The sequence below is a fragment of the Daphnia pulex genome, chromosome 6, assembly GCF_021134715.1.
Source record: "Daphnia pulex isolate KAP4 chromosome 6, ASM2113471v1".
NCBI classification, from domain to species: domain Eukaryota; kingdom Metazoa; phylum Arthropoda; class Branchiopoda; order Diplostraca; family Daphniidae; genus Daphnia; species Daphnia pulex.
In genome coordinates, this window is record NC_060022.1 from 3,598,885 (window position 1) to 3,621,640 (window position 22,756).

At 42.5% G+C, this 22,756-nt stretch overlaps 5 protein-coding genes and 1 long non-coding RNA gene across 11 annotated transcripts; 2 read left to right on the forward strand and 4 right to left on the reverse strand.

Annotated features, from left to right (window-relative positions):
• The first annotated feature begins 58 nt into the window (after positions 1 to 58).
• On the forward strand, positions 59 to 1,143 carry LOC124195782 (TATA-binding protein-associated factor 2N-like). The gene is made up of 2 exons (XM_046590358.1): positions 59 to 203; positions 333 to 1,143. The coding sequence occupies exons 1-2, from the start codon at positions 192 to 194 to the stop codon at positions 990 to 992; spliced, it is 672 nt and encodes a 223-aa protein (XP_046446314.1). The 5' UTR covers positions 59 to 191; the 3' UTR covers positions 993 to 1,143.
• On the reverse strand, positions 361 to 7,267 carry LOC124195776 (transient receptor potential channel pyrexia-like). Of its 2 annotated transcripts, XM_046590352.1 has the most exons (12): positions 6,983 to 7,267; positions 6,750 to 6,852; positions 6,338 to 6,548; positions 4,947 to 5,086; positions 4,812 to 4,879; positions 4,602 to 4,740; positions 4,450 to 4,533; positions 4,130 to 4,396; positions 3,868 to 4,052; positions 2,714 to 3,799; positions 2,435 to 2,641; positions 361 to 2,341 (listed from the first exon to the last, which is right to left on the reverse strand). In XM_046590352.1, exons 4-12 carry the CDS (start codon positions 5,043 to 5,045, stop codon positions 1,528 to 1,530), a joined length of 2,949 nt encoding a protein of 982 aa, XP_046446308.1. In that variant the 5' UTR covers positions 5,046 to 5,086; positions 6,338 to 6,548; positions 6,750 to 6,852; positions 6,983 to 7,267; the 3' UTR covers positions 361 to 1,527. The 2 variants fall into 2 exon arrangements, with proteins under 2 accessions (XP_046446308.1, XP_046446307.1); XM_046590351.1 differs by lacking the exons at positions 6,338 to 6,548; positions 6,750 to 6,852; positions 6,983 to 7,267 and having other exon boundaries at positions 4,947 to 5,446.
• Positions 7,268 to 7,283: 16 nt separating this feature from the next.
• LOC124195780 (high-affinity choline transporter 1-like) lies at positions 7,284 to 11,173 on the reverse strand. Its single transcript, XM_046590354.1, has 12 exons — positions 10,793 to 11,173; positions 10,281 to 10,686; positions 10,079 to 10,186; positions 9,679 to 9,983; positions 9,451 to 9,600; positions 9,314 to 9,342; positions 9,142 to 9,242; positions 8,644 to 8,738; positions 8,446 to 8,568; positions 8,284 to 8,387; positions 8,083 to 8,213; positions 7,284 to 8,009 (listed from the first exon to the last, which is right to left on the reverse strand). Exons 2-12 carry the CDS (start codon positions 10,459 to 10,461, stop codon positions 7,597 to 7,599), a joined length of 1,740 nt encoding a protein of 579 aa, XP_046446310.1. The 5' UTR covers positions 10,462 to 10,686; positions 10,793 to 11,173; the 3' UTR covers positions 7,284 to 7,596.
• A 118-nt stretch (positions 11,174 to 11,291) lies between these two features.
• Positions 11,292 to 12,072, reverse strand: LOC124195784 (endocuticle structural glycoprotein SgAbd-3-like). The gene is made up of 3 exons (XM_046590360.1): positions 11,956 to 12,072; positions 11,760 to 11,869; positions 11,292 to 11,683 (listed from the first exon to the last, which is right to left on the reverse strand). The coding sequence occupies exons 1-3, from the start codon at positions 11,962 to 11,964 to the stop codon at positions 11,428 to 11,430; spliced, it is 375 nt and encodes a 124-aa protein (XP_046446316.1). The 5' UTR covers positions 11,965 to 12,072; the 3' UTR covers positions 11,292 to 11,427.
• A 1,087-nt stretch (positions 12,073 to 13,159) lies between these two features.
• LOC124195788 (collagen alpha-1(III) chain-like) lies at positions 13,160 to 15,327 on the reverse strand. The gene is made up of 4 exons (XM_046590369.1): positions 15,250 to 15,327; positions 14,928 to 14,992; positions 13,873 to 14,845; positions 13,160 to 13,790 (listed from the first exon to the last, which is right to left on the reverse strand). The coding sequence occupies exons 2-4, from the start codon at positions 14,937 to 14,939 to the stop codon at positions 13,339 to 13,341; spliced, it is 1,437 nt and encodes a 478-aa protein (XP_046446325.1). The 5' UTR covers positions 14,940 to 14,992; positions 15,250 to 15,327; the 3' UTR covers positions 13,160 to 13,338.
• A 1,146-nt stretch (positions 15,328 to 16,473) lies between these two features.
• Positions 16,474 to 22,687, forward strand: LOC124195791. 5 transcript variants are annotated; one of them, XR_006875424.1, is made up of 9 exons: positions 16,474 to 16,602; positions 17,700 to 19,000; positions 19,098 to 19,738; positions 19,822 to 20,009; positions 20,110 to 20,295; positions 20,351 to 20,611; positions 20,868 to 20,983; positions 21,831 to 22,412; positions 22,475 to 22,687. It is a non-coding gene; the product is annotated as an uncharacterized LOC124195791 (long non-coding RNA). The 5 variants fall into 5 exon arrangements; XR_006875427.1 differs by having other exon boundaries at positions 22,376 to 22,412; XR_006875426.1 differs by having other exon boundaries at positions 22,401 to 22,412.
• The last annotated feature ends 69 nt before the right edge of the window (positions 22,688 to 22,756 follow it).

Sequence of the window (22,756 nt, forward strand, 5' to 3'; positions counted from 1 at the left end):
CGGAGGAGGTTCCAGAATGTTTGATTTCAAGGGCATTGCCACTTATATAATTTGCTTGCACTAATGTTACCTGATTGCAGTGGGAAAATCCCAAGAGGCGTGTCACCGAGTTAGGTATAAAAGAAGTGAGAAAAAGACTCTATCGACATCAAACAGTTACATCCACTTCTACAAGCAACTCCAGCGCAATCATGAAAGTCGTGGTAAGATAATATTTGATGTTACTTCACTTAAATCTAAAAAAAAAAAAAAAAAAAAAATCGTGAAAGAACTTGCTAGAATCAAAATTGTGCGAGCAAAGCTTTACATTTTTGCCATGCCTATTCGTTTAGATCGTTTTAGCGTTTTTGGTGGTTCTGGCGGCAGCCGTTGAAGAAACGCAACAGGTCAAAGGAGACGCAACTCTTTTAGATTTGCAAACTGCTGAGCATCGCCACAAGGGATACAAGGGACGCAAGGGCCGCTCTGTCGCAGAAGAAGCAGCTGACTTGGAAGCCGCTGAACATGGTCATAAGAAATTCAAGGGACGCAAGGGCCGCTCTGTTGGAGGAGAAACTGCCGACTTGGAGGCCGCTGAACATGGTCACAAGAAATACAAGGGACGTAAAGGCCGCTCTGTCGAAGGAGAAACAGCCGACTTGGAAGCCGCTGAACATGGTCACAAGAAATACAAGGGACGTAAAGGCCGCTCTGTCGAAGGAGAAACAGCCGACTTGGATGCCGCTGAACATGGTCATAAGAAATTCAAGGGACGCAAAGGCCGCTCTGTCGAAGGAGAAACAGCCGACTTGGAAGCCGCTGAACATGGTCACAAGAAATACAAGGGACGCAAGGGCCGCTCTGTCGTAGAAGAAACTGCCGCTGAAGATCTAGAAACGGCAGAGAAGAAACACAAAGCCTATCGCGGAGGATATGGTGGTCATGGAGGATATGGTGGACACTCTGGAGGATACGGTGGCTATGGCGGCCATTACGGTGGATACAGAGGTTAAGTTGTGCAGTTGCTCTTGTTAAACGTCCCTTATATGTTCTCCGTTATTACTTTACTAACATAGTGTGGAAGTGAGTTTGTCTAAATAACAATTTGGAATCAATGCATACATCCTCTCCGTGAAATCACGAATACAATCGATCGACATTTTAGAGCATTTTCATTCATTTTCTCTTATTAACATGTCTTTTGATCATTCTGACTGAAAGTGTTTCAGAAATTAATTCTTCACTTCTAACTGACAACCTGGTTATATAACAGATAATAACCAATTGTCAACCAAAAATACTTCTTTTGTCATGCCATTAAAAATACTCGTGATTTTCTAGTTTACAAAATAAGTTGATGGCTTGATTGGTGATAAGATTTAAATATTCAATTGTTGAATTGTATCACAAGCAAGTAAAATTGAAAGTATCAAAAACAGGAAAATGCGAAGAGAATCAGTTAAACTGATGTAGAACGGAAAAGGTTGTTACGTAACAATAACTTATCGGATTTATAGAAACTCCGGTGCAATAATAATTAACATAGTTTTAAGGTGAGATATCATTTTGGGAAGTGAGTGTGATTAACATTCTTTTTATGTCCATTAACTCTGACTGAATGGAGCGCTTTAGCACTGTCGTCTTTGTGGTTTTGCGCGACAACGATCTACCTAACCTGCCGTACGGTCCGTCCAGATGATCTCCACTACCGTCGGCCTCCCCTTTGTGACTTTTGGGGTAATCCAATTCGGAAACGGATGAATCGGAATCTTCATGATTTTCGCCAGAATCCTGATCCTGAGCGACGCCAGAATCTCCTTTGTGCTCGACGTTCTCCAACGATCCGGAATCGGGAAGCGGTACGGCTGTCGACGATCCGACTAAACCTTGTTCCAGGCTTTCGATTCTCTGCCGGAGAGTGCCGATGGACGCTACGCATTCGTGCAGTAAATTGTAGGTGTCACTGATCGTCATACTCTCCAACGGAGCCCGGCCCTCTTGCACTATGACCACGGCCCGCTCGACTGTAGACGACGGCAAAACGACCGTCTTCATTTTCCGTCCGGCCGGACTAAAAGTGAAAACGGGCTCCAGGTTGATCCACGAGTTTAACCACTGCATGATGCTGGAGCAGAAGAGTAGCCATCGCAGGAACCTGTTGCTGACAATGTCCTCCAAGTAGACGATGTATTCCGCCTGTTTGCGCAACCTCTTGACGCGCCCTTCATTCTGAAGTCCTTGGATGTCGTTGACGGCCAAACCGATAAGCAGGTTCATCAAAATCAGTGAGACCAGAATGAGGAAAAAGAAGTAGATGACGTGGGCCGTCCCTTGTAAGTTGAAATTGCCTTCGGTCAAATACCTGAGGAAAACGAGTGTATTCAATTAAGTGTCTAGGAATTGATTTCCTTATTCGTCAATCTTGAAATCTTTTTAAGGAGAAAAAAAAACTCACTCGTCGTAACCGGTGTCACCAATCATCATGGCAAATGTGCGCAGTAGTGAAGTCCAAGGAGAGCCGAAAGCTTCGTGTCGATCTTTGAAAATCAGATGGAAGCTGAACGAAAAACCGGCCAAGAAGAAGAAGAAGACGAAAATGAACTTGACAAGATGCTGGGCCACGGCGTAAAACATCAGGGCGTACACTCCAAAGGTCGGCAATCTACAGATACAATAAAATTTATGTACCATCCATTAGGAGTTCATTATAATGGGTTGATTTATTTTGAATTACCTTCCAAGGAGTAGAGTGACTTCCGACCAGCCAAGAAGAACGGCCACAGCTGAGACATGATGGACCCAGTCTGGCCAAGGAGGAGCCGAGAAAATGACAATCGTCGAAGTGACCAGAGCCCCGATTTTGATCCAAGATTCCGGTTCGCGGAAGTATTGATAGTGCAGCGAGGTAAACTGTATCACCTCTTGAAAGATGATGATCAAAATGACGATGTTTAGCGACAACTGCAATTGCATGACGCTTTCCGGCTCGGAAGCAAAGCGATTGGTTACTTGAACGTCGGATCCTGCCACCGTTTCGCTTAAGTTCAGTGGCGGAACTGTCGTTGTCGTTGCGGAAGAGGGGCCTGGATCATTCCAGACGCTCGACAGGACGTAGGCCGACACTCCGGCCACCAGGATCAAATACAAAATGATGTTGGAAAAGAAAATAAATCGAATCTTGCGCCATTTCAGAAATAGAAAGGACTCGATAACCGGGTGCTGGAGCAAATCGGCCGTTCGACGTTGGCGTCTGTCGTCCATGATGTCCTCGATGACTCCCATCTGCTGAAACTTGTGTTTGGTCAGCAGGACGGAATAGTCGAACTTGATGCGACAGGCCACTTCACTCGGATCGATCCCGTTGGAGATGATGGATTCGTCCAGCCTCTTGCTCAATATTTTCGCTCCGTTCGGCAGCTGCAGGATCAGCGTTGCCGCGCTCAGTCCCGTTTTAGTCTTGGCGCCAAGATCGGCACCGGCTTTCAGCAGAAGTTGAATGCACTCGGCTGATCCACGGTAAGCGGCTTTGTGAAGCGGCATTCGATCCTTAGAGTCCGGCAAATTGATGGCGTCTTTAGCGCCCGGCTGGGAAAGAAGATACTTGAGAGTGGAAGCTTGTCCTTTGATGGCACACGCGTGAAAAGGTGTTCCACCTTCATTGTCCTGAGCTATGAGATTAGCTCCATAGGCCAGCAATAATTTAGTCGACTCCAGTCGACCGAGTGTCACGGCCTGGTGTAGTGGAGTGACTCCCGAGTCTGGATCTTTAACATTCACTTTGGCTCCGCCTCTGATCAGCGTTTCCACACTTTCAGTATACCTGCAATTATAAGGTCAATCATTTTTCAAATTCAATGGACAAGGATTTCAAATGACAAAAGTATATACCCTGAAACTCGTCGGTGTCCTTTGATGAGGTAACCACCTCCCAGGAGAAGCAAAGCAGTGGCACCTCTTTTATCAGTAAGATTAGGATCGGCTTGGTAATCTAACAAAGCCTGGATGCAGCCCGTCGCTCCTCGCTGGGCCGCGTAGTGCAGGGGCGTCCGTCCTCGAGCTTCACCAATGTTCACCTACATTTTTATCGGGCGCCAGATGTTGTCATTATTTGATATTGCAACATGAAATCGAGATTTACTTATAACATTACCTGAGCACCACCATGAATCAGTTTTCGCAACGCTTCTAAGTGGCCCCCAACGGCCGCCCGATGGAGTGGCGTCTCTTGGCCACCTCCATTCTCCCTAACGTGATCCTGACCGTTGGTATCGGCTCCGGCTTCAATCAGCTGCTGGACGAGATCCTCCGAACCCATTCCGGCCGCCAAATGGAGTGGCGTTATTCCTCTCGAGTCTGCAGCTTTCACGTCAGCCCCGTATTTCAACAAGGGCTGAACAGCTTCTGGAGCACCGACAGTCTACGAGAGAAATTTGAGTATGATGTAATTTAGCAATTGGAAATATAACTCACAGCCAAGTGAAGTGCGGTGATTTTGTTCGTTCCGTATTGGTGGTTTGGATCCGCACCGTTTTTTAAACAGAACTCGACAGCTCCCTGTAAAATGAAAGTTTCGTTTTAAAAATATCTTAACAATTTTATTAGTTATAGAATTATTTAATTACAGTATCCCTATCCTCGATGGCCATCATCAAGCGCTGATTAGTGCTGCTGCAAAACTTATCGCCGTTCGCATCCGTCTCTTCAGTGATTCCATTCTCTTCGCGGATGAAGCCCAAAAGTTTTAAATCGCCTTCGTTCAAACTGAAAATTCACAAAATCCAATCAAACTTCAATTAATAAAATGAAAATAACAAGACAATAAGTTTCCTCACCTGTACTTGCTGTAGACCGACCCCCGGGGATTGTTGATATCATGGTAGTGAGTTTCGGATTCAGATAACTAGATAAAAAATCAAATTTAATTATTAACAAAGGACTAGACAAAAAATGGAAATATAATAGAATACATTATCGTCATCAAGTCCAAGCTCTTCGTCTCCGTTTTCCTTAACGTGCCGCCTCCATGGCAGCAGGTGCATGTATTCCATTCGTATGTGGTTATTCATTTTTCGACAACGCCCTGCCGGTCACTCACACCAAACCGCCACTATGCCAACAAACGTAAGAGACTGTCGTGTAATAAGTTGACAACAAAAATTCTATATCACGAAAACACGTTGTTGTAAGAGATAAATCAATAACTCTTATCACTTTGTTAGATCTTTTGTAATCCACTTTATTACACGTTCATAAATCTCACTGGATAGAACTAAAAAACTTGGCCGACAATAAACTACGACGAAGCCACTATCACTGAATGTGAGGAAACTGGAAATTAAAAAACAAAACAACCGCGACCAACGAAACTGATGCGGTTATCGTGAAAGACGAGCTGAGACTGAATTTTGTTTGGGAAGTTTGCCTTGAACTGAAGTGGATGCATACAACCTAGAGGCATGTTCATTCGAGTTTGTTTGGGCGTTCGTGGAATTTATATGTTTATGTATGGCCCCAGGCTAGTACCGTGAAATCCTAGCCCGCGGGCGGGAGGGACTTGGCTCACGAGCTCATGACGTCATTTCGTTACGGATGCCTGTGCTGCACACAAAAAAATTGCGCAAGACGGACGGGGATCACCAATTCTGAACAAAACAACAACAGCCGGATGCGGTTCGCCATCACTTCCGCGAAGTTCCTTCACCCATGCTGCTTTTTGTTTTTCTCTTTTCACACGAAATGTAATTTCATTACAGCAATCGCTATGTTTTTGTTATTTTCTGATACGTATTTCTTTCTAGTATTTTGTCGCATGGTAACAGGTCTTCTTTTACGATTCAATCAAACTAATAATTTAATTCGTATGTATGGAAAAGCATCATCTGCGGCTTTTGTTTAGTCAAGATTACGTGATATGTCGTTATCATGGTACCGTTTGTGTAAGGTTGAGTGATCGAGTAATAAGCACTATTGTGGAAGACGAATTTAACGTCATTTGAATGGGGACACCCCATCCGATTTTAAGTAGGTTAATGGAACGGAAATGTCATTTTTCATCACAGCTCGCGGAATTAATGCGGAATGCGGCATGTAGGGTGTTTTCTTAAAGCTGAAAAAGGAAAAACGGCTTGATGTATGGTTGACAGATATCGACACTCTTATAAGTCGCATCATGTGTCCTTATTAGGTAATTACAAAACATTCGAGGCGGTTTAACTGCTGGTATAGGAAGGAATGACGGAATATGAATAGAACTAACTCACGAATAATGGCACTCGGTAGTGTCCAACGATTCATAATAAACACCACCAAATAGTTTTTAAAAAAAAGGAAGAATAGAGATAAATTTAACTTTTCCTACCTTTAAGCCTGGGAAATACGACCAGGCATCCCCAAGTGCTTCATCCGCAGAATAGTTGAATCCACCAGGTGGGTTAGGAAAAGGGGCGACCCACATCCTCTTGAATACCCATACTCACGCAGGTGTACACGAAAACAAGGGGATTTCAAGAAGGGGATTCGTAACTCGACCGACATCGGCAGTTTATTCAATCAAACAGGATGCTGTTAATCTAAATAGAAAAAAAAAAAAAAAAAAAAAAAAAAAAAACAGGTTATGAAAAAAATTTATAGAATCACCAAGGGAAAGTTGAAAATGAGACGATGGGAAAACCCTAACTGTTAATAAACAGGAGAATTTAAGGTTTCCATGTAATTTGTTAATGTTTCCTGCATAGCAGATCACAGGCATAAAAGTTAATGAAAATCATTACCCAAGCGTGATGGTACTGTAATTGTTGCTGATGACAGGTCAAATACCAGCACATGCAAAACTGGCATATCTTTTGATTGTGATGGCAGGATCAGGCCTCAAATCTGCACAAAGGAAACGATTACATAGTGCAAACAAAACTTCCTGACATTGTCAGGGGGCTTACACGACAAGGAACTTACATTTCACAAACTTATACAGGTTTATTATTATTATCATTATATTGTTATTTACCTGCCAACCAGCATTGAGTGTGTATTGAGGGATTCTTTAAATAAAAGTGACCACAGGCACAGGCACCACATCTTTGTAATTTTATTTCTACAAAACGTGCGTTCTCCAAACGTGCCATTTTTCGTGAAGACACCTTCGCCACCAAGAAATTATCGTTTAGTCCCCCATAGCAATAGTTATCAATATCATTCACAAACCAGAAATCACTAATCTTTTTCCGTACAGCCACTTCGTTTCCAAGAACGTGGTCGTTTTTTTCGTAATCTTCGCCCCTTTTTCGAAACTGAAACAAAAGAAAAAGTGGAAGCAGACGACACTAATATTCTAATTAGTCTTTAAGATATCGATTGAAATAATAAAAACTTTAATCGATTCCCCCAAATCCAAAAGCCATTTTCTCATCGTCATCGACGCAAACAAATTTAAAAAGAAATAAAAATTTGCACGAAACTGGTCACAATAACACCCCCAGGAGACTTGAAAGATAATAGATTAATAGGGAATGATGTCTTTCATATATTTCGATATTTTTCATTTCGGAAGAAGAATTATAATTTTTCTAGGCCTACAGACAAAAGTTTGAATGACGATGATTTGATGAATGTCAATTGTTTTTAAAGAGAAAATGCAGGATTGACTTCTCCTCGAGGCACTTGAGCTGACAAGTGTTCCTGCGTTGAAGACCTGCTGCTGATGAGCTCGAATTGAGATGCCGACGTGCTGGTCTCCTCTGACGAGTTGCTGCTCATTCGACAACTGGAAAAGTCATCAACTATCTTCTCTTCGCCAGCTCTGGAATTTTGACGAGTGGACGATGAAATGGAGGCGTCGTCAAAACATCCCAGCACGTCCCATTTTGCGGACAGATAATTGTTCCTGAAGATCCAGTGAGCCAGCAGCGATACAAGAACGTGAGACAAAAGTGCTATGATCATGCACAAAGTCCTAAAGGGAAATAATTGTCCCAGTTCGGCGTCGTAAAAAGGATATTCCAGGACTACTGGTAAACCCAGAAGAGGTTCGCCACCTATAGAAATGAGAAAAGCGGATGAAGGTTATCGATGATGTCATTGTAAATAAAGCTTTTGATATCTTTATACCTAGTATCCGAAATACAAATCCGGTGATCATGCTAGTAATAGACCCATACGAGTTGCAATATTTCTTCCAGTGAATAACCAGCAACAGTTGAGGGAATAAGAGCACGTACACCAAGTCGGCGCTCAACACACTGCCATAGTCGATAAAAAGATTAATTTTGATTGATTTAAAAATGAAGAATTAATTTAATAGAAACGTACAATAAGCCGTAGATGGAGTTAACGGTTAGGGCGACGACAGAAGCTAATGCAGCAACGACTACAATGGCCACCCATATGACACGCACAACGTGACGTTCGGAAGCCTGTTGTACAAGAAAAATTTGATAAGCCAATTAAACATGCATTGACTGGGATAATTACCCAAGGAAAGAAGATGGCGTGATAAATGTTGCGAGCAAACATGGAACTCGACGACAGCATGGAAGAATCGGCCGAGGACATGGCGGCTGCCGAAACAGCTCCAAGACCAATGTACGACACCCACTGGAACAGATATCATATCATCATATCAACAACTGTCTGAATTAAATTAAATGAGAAAGCTCATAGAAAACACACAGCTGGTGTTAGATACTGCAGAACGAGAGGTAATATGATTTTTCCATCCTCTGCGACCGTAATGTTCATAGTTCCATTGGTGGCAACATTCCAATCTGAAAATAATGTTGATATCAATTTGAATTTTGCTATAAATGACATAAGATGCTGGCAAGTTTCCACATGATTTTTTCTTTCAAATTACGGCTAACATAGTTTGTATTCGATTACACTGCTGTCAGGACGGGGTTTCCCGGGTTTTCCCTTATTATGGACAAGAAAACAAACGCTGAATCTTTTGGAACAAAACGGATGTGTTTTTTCGCAATATTTTCTACGTCATCAAAACATTACCCTAAAGATTTGATTGCATCAAAAGATATGGCCCAAGGTCGACATAGTACGTATTTCTTTGCGGCTATCTTACGCCACATGCCAGAAGGATTCAAATACAAAAAGGGATCAAACTTTCTAAATAGAATTCGGGTTGAAAATTAAATAACTAATTTATTTTCAAACCTGTTGCGGTAGCCACGACTCCTAGTAAAATCGGTGGCGCTGCCAATATTATAGAACCCAATCCAGCCACGTACGACATGGTCTGGGCTTGCTTTGGCGTCCTACAAAAAACAGGGAACTGATTTCGTTAAAAAATTGACAAAAAAAAATATTTTTAAAATAAAATGTTTACCTGAATGCCAGCACTCGTTGAAAATAGACCTGTAATAAATAGATTTTGGAACACCATTCCAAAATAATATAGAATCATTACATATTAACTAATTATATGATGGATCACGGATCACCATCAGATTATGGAGCCAAAACCTGCCAGGGAATGCCTCCCATGATGAGTAGTAGATAATTCTCGGTGTAAATGCCAATGTCGTGAGTCTTGATGGTGCCGCCCCACACGGCGGGACTGAGATTTTCCATGTCGACGGCCGGATTATTCCAAGCGAACGGAACGCACAGAATCTTTTATCCAAGAATTTCAATGTCCATAATATATATTAACATGTTTTCAGTCATTCATTTGAATTTGAAAGAAATTACCAAGCCGAACGCGACGCAAAAGAGTTGAACGACGTCCGTATACGCAACGCTGTAAAGGCCGCCAAAGAGCGTGTAGAGCATGGCGACGGAAGCGCTGGATAGGACGGCGATCGTATTATTCAATCCTAGAATGACGCTCAAAGTGGAGCCGAGTGAGGCCAGGATGGCCGACGACCACAAGATTTCGCCGCAAAGGGCCGGCAGGTAAAGAATTCCACCGATTTTGGCGCCGTATTTTTCCTGGAACGGATCCAGCATTGTGTGGTAGCCAGCGCTGCGCATCGGTCCCGCAAAAAACAGTCCCCCTTTTAAATATTAACACGCGTGCCCATTTGAACAATAAATTTGAATATGGATAAACAGCTTGTCTGTCAGAGTTTACATAACCGTATATACATACCCAAGAAAAGGGCTACAGCGTAGCCAAATGGGGCCTGACACCAAGCGACTCCGCTAGTAAAAACCACTTCGGCCGATCCCATGATGTATCCACCGTCGACCCAAGTAGCTGTTAAATTTGTTATTCATTGGAAATAAGTTATGAAAAAAAAAATGATTTGATTACACGCGAAGATGGTTTTGCAAGTCTAATGTGTATATACCTGTCATCGTCATAATTCCGACAAACACACCCATGTTTCTGCCGGCCAACATGACGCTTTCCGTCCCTGTTGCTTCTTTCTGGTTTTTCTTGCCATGTCGCCAACCAGCCCAGATGCCCACGGCCAAAATGACCAGGTAAAAGACGATGATGGAAACTAATCCACCCACGTTGATGGCCATCACGAATTCACAGGTATAAAATTAGATTTGAAAACTTTGTAACGGCTGTTGTTCTGTTTGTTATGAGAGAGCTGATGGAGGAGAGTTGGTTATTATGGACTATGCGCTGTTGCCTGCGCCCATTTGACTAAGAACGAATGCAGGAATTTAACGAAACACTTTCATTTTCATGGCATTGAATATTTCGCCTTATATAGTAGGTGAACCCGCGCTGCTGGCGAAGAGCTATACATAATAGAAATGTTTGAAAAAATGTTACAACAGGCTCAGTTGACCTACTTGTTTTTTAAATAATTAAGTTTCAAGCATATTTGTTGTGCGTATACTGTACCGCATTCAATGCGTTTCCTTTCCGTGTATTTTAATCGACAATCGCTCAGCTCTGCTCGCGCGTCTGTGCACCGGCGATTTCGGTTGAACGTGGGGAATCGTGAATCATTTGCCCACCAAGCTGAGCGGGCTTTTTTATACATTGTAAGAGCCAATTAAGTTATATAAAAAGGAATGCCAAGTTCAACGAGTCTTTCTCTGAGGTTGCCGCTAAGGTTTATTAAGGTGTCTGGGCTGTCTGCACTTTGCACCGCTTTGCACCAATCTAATCACGAATGAACGAATAAGCATTAAGAACAGACGCCAAGGTCACGATGGAAACTGATTATAGGCGTCGTTGGATCTGGCTTTGGGTGAAAGTAGTAGCATAAATCTAGCTAATAAAACATTTTTAAAATCTTAGGATAGGCACCATTAAAGATCCTAAAGGCAATAAGAGAACGGATAAAGAAATGAATTCTTTTTAGTTTTGCATTCTATATATTTTTTACTGCTTCTCTCTGCTTTAGGACAAAATAATATGTTATATGATACAAGGAATACACAGCATACCACCACATTGATTGCTCTATGTAGTCATGGCAACCATTGTAGACGTTATGTACATCATGTATAAAATATAGCCATTTGAACTGTTTACAGGACACCGGCGGCCTTCAAGTCGGCGAGCATCTTGACGACGTGCTCGGGCATGGGGGGAGGAGTGGGGAGGTGGTCACCGGTGGCCTGGAAACCGTTTTCATCGGCGGTCCAGTTGACGGTGATGACGACACCATCGGGAGAGGTGTACGAATAAGATCCCTTGGAGACGGTGCCGATATCCTCGGGTTTAGGTCCGACTTGCTTCTGGCTGCCGCTCTCGGAGACCTTGGTGCCATCAGCGCTTTCGAAACTGTTAAATTTAGCGACAAATTAAATAGAATTAATTACTTTGAGCAAAAGAAAAGATTTTGCAGCTGGAAACTTACTCGAATGAATAGCTGCCGTCCTCTTTCATGTCGATGTTAGATGAAATGATTTCGATGGGTGCGTCCAACTTGGCAGCCAAAGCCACGGAGAAAAGAGCGACGATGATAACCTAATATTTAATATGAGCACAGCCAGCCAACAGAATTAAAGAAAATTCAAATTATACAATTATTTGGAACTATGGAATTGACTTACGAATTTCATTTTTGGACTGGGAAAGTTGTGCTGCTCTGATGCTCTGCTGGAAAGAGTTGGAGAGTGTTGATGAGGATCGTCTGAGCTTGTCCAGCTTTTATACAATCGCCGCAGATGAAAGTGATGGTGAGCCGCGCTGACCTTTTACAGAACATTCTCTTCTCCAGCTGGCGGCATTTTTTTTTATTTCTTCTGGATATGCAGATGAGAATGAGTGAAAGGAGAAATCAGTTGGCAGAAAAACTAAATAGTATTCACGCTAATAAAACCTTTTTTAGGTATAAAACGAGTTGAAAGAAAAAAACTTTTATCAGAACTTATTTTGATTATACTGCCGATACTCAGGCAATAGTATGTTCAGGGTCGGCTGGTGGTACACTTTTTCCCTTTCTCCGCGTACATCTGTGAGTCTTCAATCATCCCTATGAGTGATGATTATATTCGTGAAGTAGCAAACTTACACGAAGTGTGTACACTAATCGAGTATAGTACTGGCCAGGGCCGTATATAGTACCGAAAGGTCGAATTTTCCCAACTGTGTCATCTAATTTGAATGCGCCAGTAGAGCTCGAATGTTCCATCATTGATGTGTAATACCTTACCGAGTTCTTTGGAAAAGAAAGGAAAACCAGTCAATTACTGAACACGACTGAACACACAACTGCACTCGAGTTAAAAGCAAATACTAAATATAACCGGTTTTGGGCGGGCGACGATAGAAGCAGCAGATGCTATCGATCGATGACTATATGTAAATGTATATGCTGTATCTATTATATTTGATGCAAAAAGAAGAGTATGTAGACAACTTTTACGAGATGTTGTAATATGTCTCCGCTACTATATAATTTGAGAAATGTCTTTATATTTTAACGAATTTGATCCAAGTCACAATATTTGTGACTTTGAATTTAGATTGAATTTACACAGCGATACTTGGTTTTATCTCTATAGATATAAAGTGGGTAGCCTATAGCAGTTCTTTAGGATTAATGGGTTTGTTCGGTCTGCTATACCTGATTATGGTAGACGTCGTATCACTAAATTTCGCAAGGCTCTATCATTTCAGCAATAAATAGTCTAGAGTCTAGACTAGAGAGCAAGGAGAACAACGGTGAGGATTGTAATGCTTGGCAATATTAAATTATCGAAGAGAAAAACCGAAAGACGAAAACTGTTATTCCAACTTTTTGTTCTAAAAGTATTTTGCTTGATGATTGAAACATGGTTTATTTACAACTTGCACAAATTTATCAAACCTTCATGTATAGCTCTATATAATATTTAATGTAAACTCTTAAAATATTTCGGTTAGGGGGGAGGGGAAAAAGAATTGCTTGCCATTGTCACATAATCTCAACTAAACGTCGACATTTAGTTTTTTTAAAAAAGGAATTTCCCAAAACTAGATGATTGGGGCTCCGAATAACTGGACTGGGACGCCGCTTGAGAGTAAGCGGATGATGACTTGTAAGCTGGCTGCTGATAGGCCGGTTCTTCGTAAGACTGTCCGGGATAGCCGGCAGGTCCTGCAGGTCCAGCAGGGCCGGGATAACCAGGAGATCCTGGTTTACCTTGAGGTCCCACGGGTCCAACTGGTCCAAGAGGTCCTACTGGTCCGGGACCACCAGGGTAACCTGGAGTACCTGGTTTGCCTTGAGGTCCGACAGGGCCTAGAGGACCGATCGGGCCGATTGGTCCTGGGCCGCCAGGGTATCCAGGAGCACCGGGTTTACCTTGTGGGCCAACGGGGCCTGGGCCGCCAGAGTAGCCAGGAGTTCCAGTTGGGCCGGGATAGCCATCCTTGCCTGGTTTACCCGGAAGTCCTGGTGGGCCTAAATTGTAAATACGAAAAATTTTGATGCCGGAAGAAAACGGAAGTGGAATTAACAATATTATGAGCATCAAACTATATACCAGAATATCCAGGAGCGCCGGGGAGTCCGTCTTTGCCTGGGTATCCAGGACCGCCAGGGAGACCATCTTTGCCAGGAGCGCCGTTGTAGCCAGGAGGACCAGAAGGTCCAAGTGGTCCTGGAGGCCCTGGAATTTTGCTTGGTGCACCGGGATATCCATCCTTGCCAGGTGCTCCGCTATAGCCAGGAGTTCCAGCATCTCCTTTAGGTCCCGGTCCGCCAGGATAGCCATTGGTGCCAGGTTTGCCGGGAGGCCCTTGAGGTCCAACGGGGCCAACTGGGCCAACAGGGCCGGGACCGCCATTGTATCCTGATTTTCCGTCTTTACCGGGGTAGCCAGGTGGACCAGGTGGGCCTGGGATCTTGGATGGAATAGTGTATCCAGGTGGGCCGGTTTCGCCTTTAAGTCCTGCAAGTCCCGGAGCTCCATTGTATCCGTCTTTGCCTGGTAGTCCAGGTCCTCCAGGTAGACCGGGTGAGCCATTGTAGCCAGGTGTTCCCTTCTCTCCATTGTAGCCTGGTTTACCAGGAGCACCTGGTGCGCCGTTGTAGCCTGCTGCTCCTTTTGGTCCGGGGTAACCGGGTGCTCCGGGTTTTCCAGGTGGCCCTTGAGGCCCAGGTCCTCCTGAATAGCCAGGAGATCCTGGAGACCCAGCTTCTCCCTTGTATCCAGCAGGTCCTGGAGGTCCAGGAGGACCAGGAGGTCCTGGAATCACTTGAGGCTGAGCATAGGAATTGCTTCCGTAATCAGCTTGTCCTGGCGGTCCTGGTGGTCCAGGAGGTCCCTTCAGCCAAGGAAGATATTCGAAGAAGCTCTCCCATTGCTTCTGAATCTCGTAAGGAGCTCCGGAACCGTACGGATTGAGTGAGCCCCACTGTTCCCTGGTAATCGGAACATTTTGGCGACCTGCTTGCGGCACTTGCCCGTATTGAGGTGCCGCCAAAACGGTAACCACCAAGAGTGAAACAAATGCCTAGATGATTGAAATCAATAAAAGAAAATAATTAATTCATCTTTACTGTGAAATTCCAATCATTTATGGTTTTTTAACTTACCAAAACTCTCATGGCTGATTTTTTAGTTAGCCACTTGTTTGTTAGCTATAACTCTAATTGAATGACTGTGGGAAAACAAAATCAAATTAGTCGTATGAAAATATCAGCAATTATTATTATTATGGCTAACGTATTGATTAAACTGTGAAAAACGTAAAACAAATGCACATAAGAGAATATTGATTGCTCGGTAGATGGTCAATGCACTTTTGACTGGTCACCGCTAAACGGCAAATAAAACTGACACAAACTATAGTGCGCCCTTTGCTTATTGGTTGAAGAACTAGAAATCCTGGAGAAACTTGTGGTGGCAAATGCTTACCTGTTTCTGAAGTAGCTCTTTCTTCAACTGTTGTCGATTGAACACTGGCTTTTGGATGAGAAATGGCAGTCTTAAATACCATGTGCGAGCGTGCCACTAAAGTCGGACGAAACAGGTTAGAAAAGATGGGAGGGATCCATATTTTTTTAGAGATCGCAATGAAAACTTCTACTGTGTATCCAATGAAGTAGCCTATATACACACAAGTGCGGTCAGTAGTCTGCCCACTATAATACAATACGTCTGATTGTCGGGCCGTTTCTTCGGGCCAGATGGATAACGGAAATCTCTCTTCATATATATATAACATACAGAAATATTTGACGTAAAAGGGAAACCTCTCCTTTGGGGGCGAGTGAAACAAAAAAAAGAGAAAGAGCCAACAACACACCTTGCGTTATACCTTTTATCTTCATTCTGGAGCAGGAAATCGGCCAGCCATTCCGTGATACCACACACGTGCAGGTATTTCTTATACGTCTTGATGTTTGTACACAGAAATCCAAACAATAATATATTCAGGCTGAGCTATTATGCGAAATTAAAGTTGTACATCGAAATCGATTTAGAAGTGGCAAATTTTTGTGAAAGTTTAAAGGAAATCACCTGCGCGGATGTATCAACACCACATTCTTGGACGTTCTGTTTGAATAGCAAAAGTACAAAAAATGTAGCATTCTATACGTATATAGACTCGCACGTTGTGTGTCTACTATTAAGCTGCGTTTTAATTGGCCCGTGCAGATGTCTATACGTAGGCAATGTACCAAATAACCGAAGAAACTCCGAACCGCACCATTTCATGAAAATTTTGGGAAGAAAAAGTATGTTCTCCTGGCTGCTGTGCAGCAGCATGTGTGCGCTATATTGGGGTTTCCCGATTACTAAAACAAGAAAACAGAAAAAATGAAAGTTTGATGCTGACGAAAACTCGTGAAAAGAGTTTAGAAATTCGAATCACACAAAAAAATGCCTAGAAAGTTATAAAGATCAATGTAATTAAATGATTTTTTGTGTTTTTTCATTTGAAAAAGGCGTTTCAAAGGAATCTGTATAAGACCGAGTAGCGAGTAACTTTAAGTATTTACTATTTATCTTGAAGTATCAATTACCGTTGACAATCTAGTGTTAATTTAAAAAAAAAAACAAGTTCGATTGAATCAATTTTTGACTCATTTTCGCAATTTGGCAAATGCAAAACGGGCCAAACCAGACCCAGATTGCAGACTACAATTAAACGAACGACACACACTTTTGTTAAATTTTTGAGACTTTTAGAAAATACTAGAAATTATAGATAAAACCTACAATAAGGAAATAGTTTATACAACAGACGTTCTACTATTTTGGCAGGTATGTGTGTCTTAATTTTTTAAACTTGTGTATGAATGAATTATTTTGTGGTGTAAAAAGCTAGCTCTGGAGGAAGACACAGACATTAGCTTTCTTTCTTGTCACCAGGCCGAGGCCCACCATGGGGCTGAATTATAAAGAAAATGATTTAGGTTATTTACTTTTTTCCGTCAAAACCCCGCCGTGAAAAGACACAAAAAAATAAGGAACTATACGTGCCAAAGTGCTGGCAGTCGTTCTGTTCAAATGTCTCCGGAAATAGTATACAATATTTCTCTTTATTAGCAGCTTTGCCAAGCAGACGAGTGTAAAAAAAGTGAATTGCAATAGAAACGCTGGTATAATTATGCAAGATTATGGTCGAACTGTAAACAAAGAAAAAGTTCCGTGAAAACCAAATAATATAAAAACATTATGTAAAACTATCATTTTTCGAGACCTGAGACATCATAAAAAAAATTCACGGATGTTCGGGAAATCGCACTGTCACAGAGATACGAGTAGAAGCGAATGTAAAAAAAAAAAACCCAGAAATTCACGTACGAGAAAGTTAGTTTATTTTTTCCACCATGGATAGTGTTATGTTTATGCAGTAAAATAAACTATGGTCGGAAAATGTAACCAAAAAAGCAGCAGGGAAACTATAAAGACAACTTGGGCCACTTCATCCATGAACGGACGAGTTATTCCACTTTCATTCCTTTTTAAAAAACGTCCATAGAGCCTGTTGCCCATGCGGTGCGAAAATAAAAATGGGAAGAATTCAATGTAATTTAGAAATAATGAGTTCTCCACTTACAGTCCCATCCATCAGCTTCGTGGTTATCAATGCCGCTTCGTTTTTCTGTGTCGATCGGCTTCGTAGTTTTGTGGGTCACGACATTGTGCATTTTCTTTAGTTCCGCATTGCCAAAAACTTTTGTGAACGTTTCTGAACGTCGACGGCGAAATTTATTCGATAACATTTAGCGAATAATCAAGAAAGAATCCTGCGTGCATTTATTAGAAATTTGTATTGTCTTTGACTCGTTACACGCTAAAATTCCATTTATTAAACAACGAAATGAATTACTCATTAATATGTTTTCTATTTCCAGAAATCGGGAAATGTGGAGGGGAGTTGAAAGCTTGTAGAGAATGAAGTCCCGCTGAGAGTCCCGCTCGATTTGACGGGAGAACTTGAGGCTTTCGCTGCTTTCGTTGCTTTCGGTTGTGATTTATTGTTTTGCTGCGATGACGAAAGTGACGGCGGTTTGGCGTTGTACGTCTGTGCTGGCGCCGGAGTAGTAGATTTGCTGTTGCCGCTATTTGGAGGAGTATACGTCGGTCTGGATGGCGATGCGGCTCTGGCGTAAACTGTTGGTTTACCCTTTCCTTCGTCTGTGCTACTACTGGAACTGCTGGAAGAACTACTAGAACTGCTGCTGCTGCTTGTAGCTTCCTTTGGTTTCTCGTACGAAGTTCCAGGTTTTCCCTCTGGCCCTTGTGGGCCAGGTTCTCCGGGTGATCCTTTCTCACCACTAGGGCCTGATGAACCGTCGTTCCCAGGTTTACCAGGTGGACCTTTGGGACCGGCCTTTCCTTCTGGACCTTTTTCTCCAGGTGTTCCCGGTATGCCGGCTTTTCCTTGAGGTCCAGGAGGTCCTATCGGGCCTGTATGTCCCATTTGTCCAGGATGCCCTTGTGGTCCAGTAAAGCCAGGTAGACCAGCTTTACCTTGCGATCCCGTTTGACCAGGACCTCCTGGTGAGCCTGGAGCACCAACCGGCCCCGGATGACCATCTTTCCCATCTTTTCCGGGTGGCCCGGAAGGTCCTAATGAGATTAGCAACATTAATCAAGCTTCAGTATTAATCAAAACAGCTTTTATTTTAATTACCAGTAGGTCCAGTAGGGCCTTCAGGGCCTTCGGGACCTTCTTTTCCAGAAGGTCCTTTTTAATAAACCAACAATATTATTATTATTTCTATTGGCGAATCAATTTGTCTTGTAGTAATTTCATGTACTCACCCTGTTCTCCGGTATTTCCAGTAGGTCCTTCTGGTCCAGTCGGCCCGGTCGGTCCGGCTTTTCCAGGATCACCAGGAAGTCCACTTAACCCAACAGCTCCCGGTTCGCCAGTTTCGCCTGATTGGGCATTGTTTAAACAGAAGAAAACATCAGACAGATATATTAAATTCATCCAGGCGTCGACTTTTAAAAGCCTTTAAAAAGTAAGTTATAAATCCAAATTTCTTTTTCATTATCACCCTTTTCGCCTGGAGGACCGTTCGGCCCAGGAGTTCCATCTTTTCCTGGAGATCCAGTTTCGCCTGTTGGACCTTTCGGGCCAATCGATCCAGGAGGTCCTTCCGGCCCTTCCGGCCCTGGAGGTCCCATCTCTCCGGGGCTTCCTTTTGTGAGTAATAACAATTGGATTAAGCAACCAATTTAGTTTCTAATTGTAAAGATGCAAATGCACTTACCATCTGATCCGCTATCGCCCTTGGGCCCAGGTTGTCCGGGAGTGCCATCATCGCCATCATCGCCATTTTTTCCATCCAATCCTGGAGCTCCCACTTTACCTGGAAATCCTATTCAAAATTGCCTAATTAGAACACGAGTCTAAGCGTAGGGGGTATTGGTTAACAGAAGGAATAAATTTAAAACTTAAGTTTTTTTTACCAGGGAATCCAGGATCTCCTTTCGGGCCCATCGACCCTGGTTCTCCAGGTGATCCATCTTTGCCGTTTTCACCGGGTTCTCCATCTGATCCAGGAGATCCATCACTTCCTGAATCACCTTTTTCGCCTGGAGGACCTTCCTGACCAGGAGAACCATCTTTTCCCGAGTGTCCTTTGTCGCCGGAAGGACCTTTCGATCCCGGTGATCCTTTTTCACCTTTTTCTCCATCGTGTCCGTCTTTTCCATCCTTACCGGGTGGGCCTGGTGGGCCTGGAGGACCCGGCGGCCCAGGCGAGCCGCTATCACCTCCGCCCCCACCTCCCTTATAACTTCCGCCACTTGCTTTATACCCACCCCCACCTCCACCATAGCCTCCGCCGCCTCCGCCGCCTCCGTATCCTCCTCCTCCTCCCCCTCGATAGCCTCCTCCACCTCCACGATGGCCGTTCTTCGCTTCTTCATTGCATAAAAGGTACGAAACAAACATTTTATTAAAACAACGCCATGCAAAACTGTGTCGTTAAATAGTACCTCTTTTAATCCGCACAACGCTAGGCGGGCCGGGTGGGCCTGGAGGTCCAGGAGGCCCAGGTGGACATGCACAGGAGCCGTTTAGGAGTGGAAGATAATCCAGGAGGAGTTCCCATTGCTCTTGAAATCTTTGAATGTGAGCTCTCTCCGCGGCGGAATAAACGCGCGGATCCAATCCGTAGTAAGGGTTCAAAGAAGCCAAAACTTCCCTGGTAATTAATTTTCTTTCGATTCCTGGTCGCGTATTCGCCATAAGAAGAGGAAGAAACGTTGCCAACAAAAGTGCAATTACCTGGAATTGAAATAATTTAGTGCTGACATAGTTTCCATTAAAAAAAAAACATCCAACATCTGCCGTTACATACCAGCGCCTTCATGATTGACACAAATCAGACGAGTTCGGAGGGGGAAATGGATTCTGTGCGGACTCTTATGACGAATATGATGTTCTAATCAAACGGAACTGTGACATACTGTCGATCTTGCGAATTTAAAAGAGTTGAGTCAAGTTTTTAACTGTGTTGGAAGAGTTTAATCTGGATAGTTTTTACAGTTAGGTTATGGAGAAAAGGATACCAAAAATGTTGTGCCACGAACTGCCCGCAGTTGGACACTGACTCACGTTGAGAGATCGTCGGCCGATTAAGTAGAAGAGATAAAATAAGAGTTTGATCTTCGCGACGGGACCTGGTGCTGCAGAGATGCTGGCTTCCGGCATCCGAGTGTCCTTAATCTCATTCTAATTGGGATCATCGCAACTCCGGGGATCGTCAAACACGTTATAAATGAAAGTGCAGACAAAGATTCACTCACGGTAAGTTAGACGACGAGATATATCCTCTAAACATTTGATTCTGTTTGGTCAAACCCGTTCAAACCAGTTTAATAAAAGTAAATTTGTTTACAAATACTCCTAAGGGATTTCACATAATAACCGTGTCGCACGCAAACTCATCCGCATTAGTGTAAACATGTTTGACTCAAATTGAGGGCTGAAATATTTATTACGTTTTAGCTGGTGAAAAGGCGATCGCCATGAATTACAATTTTCTAAACTCATTTTTACCTAGGAAATGTGAGATGGGAAAACGAGGTTGGCGTCTTCTAGAGATGGATATTTTGACAACACAAGCTTTCTCTTTTCACTTCACCTCATTAGCGTTTTCTACGCTGGAGAAAGGATATGGTAACAAAAAATTTGGTTACGTATATTCCCTAGTTTATTTTTCACTTCCCCATTTTTTTATCGCGGTTGCCATAGCCGCCTGCGGCTTGCGTATGGGTATCTATGGTGGGAATCAGATTTTTCTGCGGTTAATTGTCACGGAATTTATAATTGTTCGTATTCTATTCATATAGCCAACGAGATGTATGGTTATACATGTTCTGCATGCACATTTGATTTATTCGGGTCTGCTATGCGCACATCGATCCATACGTTGTTTGTAGACATGAAAGATGTTTCTAATTTACTACGCTTGCGTTGACGAAACCATATTTGCGGTCTCGGAGGATGGACCCGATGACATATTACATTCTAGTATTCGATATACCGTGCGAATCGATAGCTTGGCACAAAAAATAAATAGGTTACGTAATTAGTCCGTGGGCCACACTTGATGCCTTCCATCTTTCTGAGGAAGCTTACAATGATGAAGATTGAAGCATCAATCGAGATAGAAATCTGGTTGAGAAAGCTGAGAGAAAAAAACATATAATGATAAAGGAGAAATTTAGTTTTAATTTTTTGTTATCAAATTACGCTATTATTATAATAACTGGTGAGCACATCAAAATATTAATTGATAGATCGCTATCGTTTTGTACTTGGAGAAATCGAATTTGTTGTAGTATTATCTAATATGCTTCGTAAATCTTAGTAGCAAATGTAAATTATAGCCTTTAGCATAAAGTCTTAGTCAACAAAACACTTCGTAAAGTAAAACAACGGTTTTTATCAAATATTTTAAAAATTATAACATCGCTTAGTTTATTAGACTTGTGCTTATTCGTTTTGTTTTGTTTATTTTTAGTCACGCATTACTGCTGAATTGTTTTCCCAGAATCACAGTGGTGTCCCAGTTTAATTACTGAGTGAAAAGCAGTATCACCATCGCTGCTAGCTGATGAGCTGAAGATTTGATCTCTTTAAGCGCTTGATGCAGCGTAATCAAATCAAGCGCGCAGGAAATGTTTGGCTTCCGGCCATTTCGCGTCCTTAATCTCATTCTGATTGAAAATAGAGAGACGGTTCAATTAGCATCTAGACTCTTCGCACGCTTTTTACATTTGTTACTTTCGATCCACAGAATTCGCTTTCAGCTTTCACCAACTACATCTTCCCAAATGTTTTCTCCTCCGACTGCTTTGTCAATACAGTGATTGGCTTCCAACGAGATTCGAAATGTTTCTCGCCCAGCGAGCACTGTAGTTTTATAGATTATGTTGCATTTAACTTTTACCAGTCTATAATTTTTTGGCTAGATAGGCTTATGGATTCGCTGTCTGGAACGGCTGGAATTTGAATTAAATTTAAGCACTACATGAGACAATAATCGTTAAATTTCTTTTTTACAAGGTTTGCAATTTCCCGTTTCCTCTAGATATCCTGAACGGTACGGTAATTCAGATGCAGGGGATTCCCATTCTCAAGGTGACGATACTGTTTATTTGACAGGAATAATAATGACAAGAGTTGGAATCGATTAAATTCACATCGAGATGTGCACTCAACGGTCATCATCTTCGCTTCACACTAAAATGATCCGTGTTTGATTCCTTGCTCGTCCAATTGTGTAATGACCCCTAAGATGTATTCATATTTCATATGACCTTGTATGTCTTGCATATCCGCTCTTCATTAATGTACAATACACAGTCTACATCAATATAGAAACCAATATTTATTGTAGAAATTTTACACTTTCATCGCTTGTTTAATAATAATCGATAATAATAT

What these genes read in the sequence shown, in the direction of transcription:
- LOC124195776 (XM_046590352.1), bottom strand. Translation starts at nt 5,045, where the DNA reads ATGAATAACCACATACGAATGGAATACATGCACCTGCTGCCATGGAGG. An exon ending in CCATCGAGGATAGGGATACT is followed by an intron (nt 4,534 to 4,601) that starts GTAATTAAATAA and finishes TTCATTTTACAG; the next exon opens with GGAGCTGTCGAGTTCTGTTT. An exon ending in GTCACTCTACTCCTTGGAAG is followed by an intron (nt 2,642 to 2,713) that starts GTAATTCAAAAT and finishes TTGTATCTGTAG; the next exon opens with ATTGCCGACCTTTGGAGTGT.
- LOC124195788 (XM_046590369.1), bottom strand. An exon ending in CGGCGCTCCTGGATATTCTG is followed by an intron (nt 13,791 to 13,872) that starts GTATATAGTTTG and finishes TTTACAATTTAG; the next exon opens with GCCCACCAGGACTTCCGGGT.
- LOC124195784 (XM_046590360.1), bottom strand. An exon ending in GACGGCAGCTATTCATTCGA is followed by an intron (nt 11,684 to 11,759) that starts GTAAGTTTCCAG and finishes TAAATTTAACAG; the next exon opens with TTTCGAAAGCGCTGATGGCA.
- LOC124195780 (XM_046590354.1), bottom strand. Translation starts at nt 10,461, where the DNA reads ATGGCCATCAACGTGGGTGGATTAGTTTCCATCATCGTCTTTTACCTG. An exon ending in TGCAGTATCTAACACCAGCT is followed by an intron (nt 8,569 to 8,643) that starts GTGTGTTTTCTA and finishes TATCTGTTCCAG; the next exon opens with TGGGTGTCGTACATTGGTCT. An exon ending in AACTCCATCTACGGCTTATT is followed by an intron (nt 8,214 to 8,283) that starts GTACGTTTCTAT and finishes CGACTATGGCAG; the next exon opens with TGTGTTGAGCGCCGACTTGG.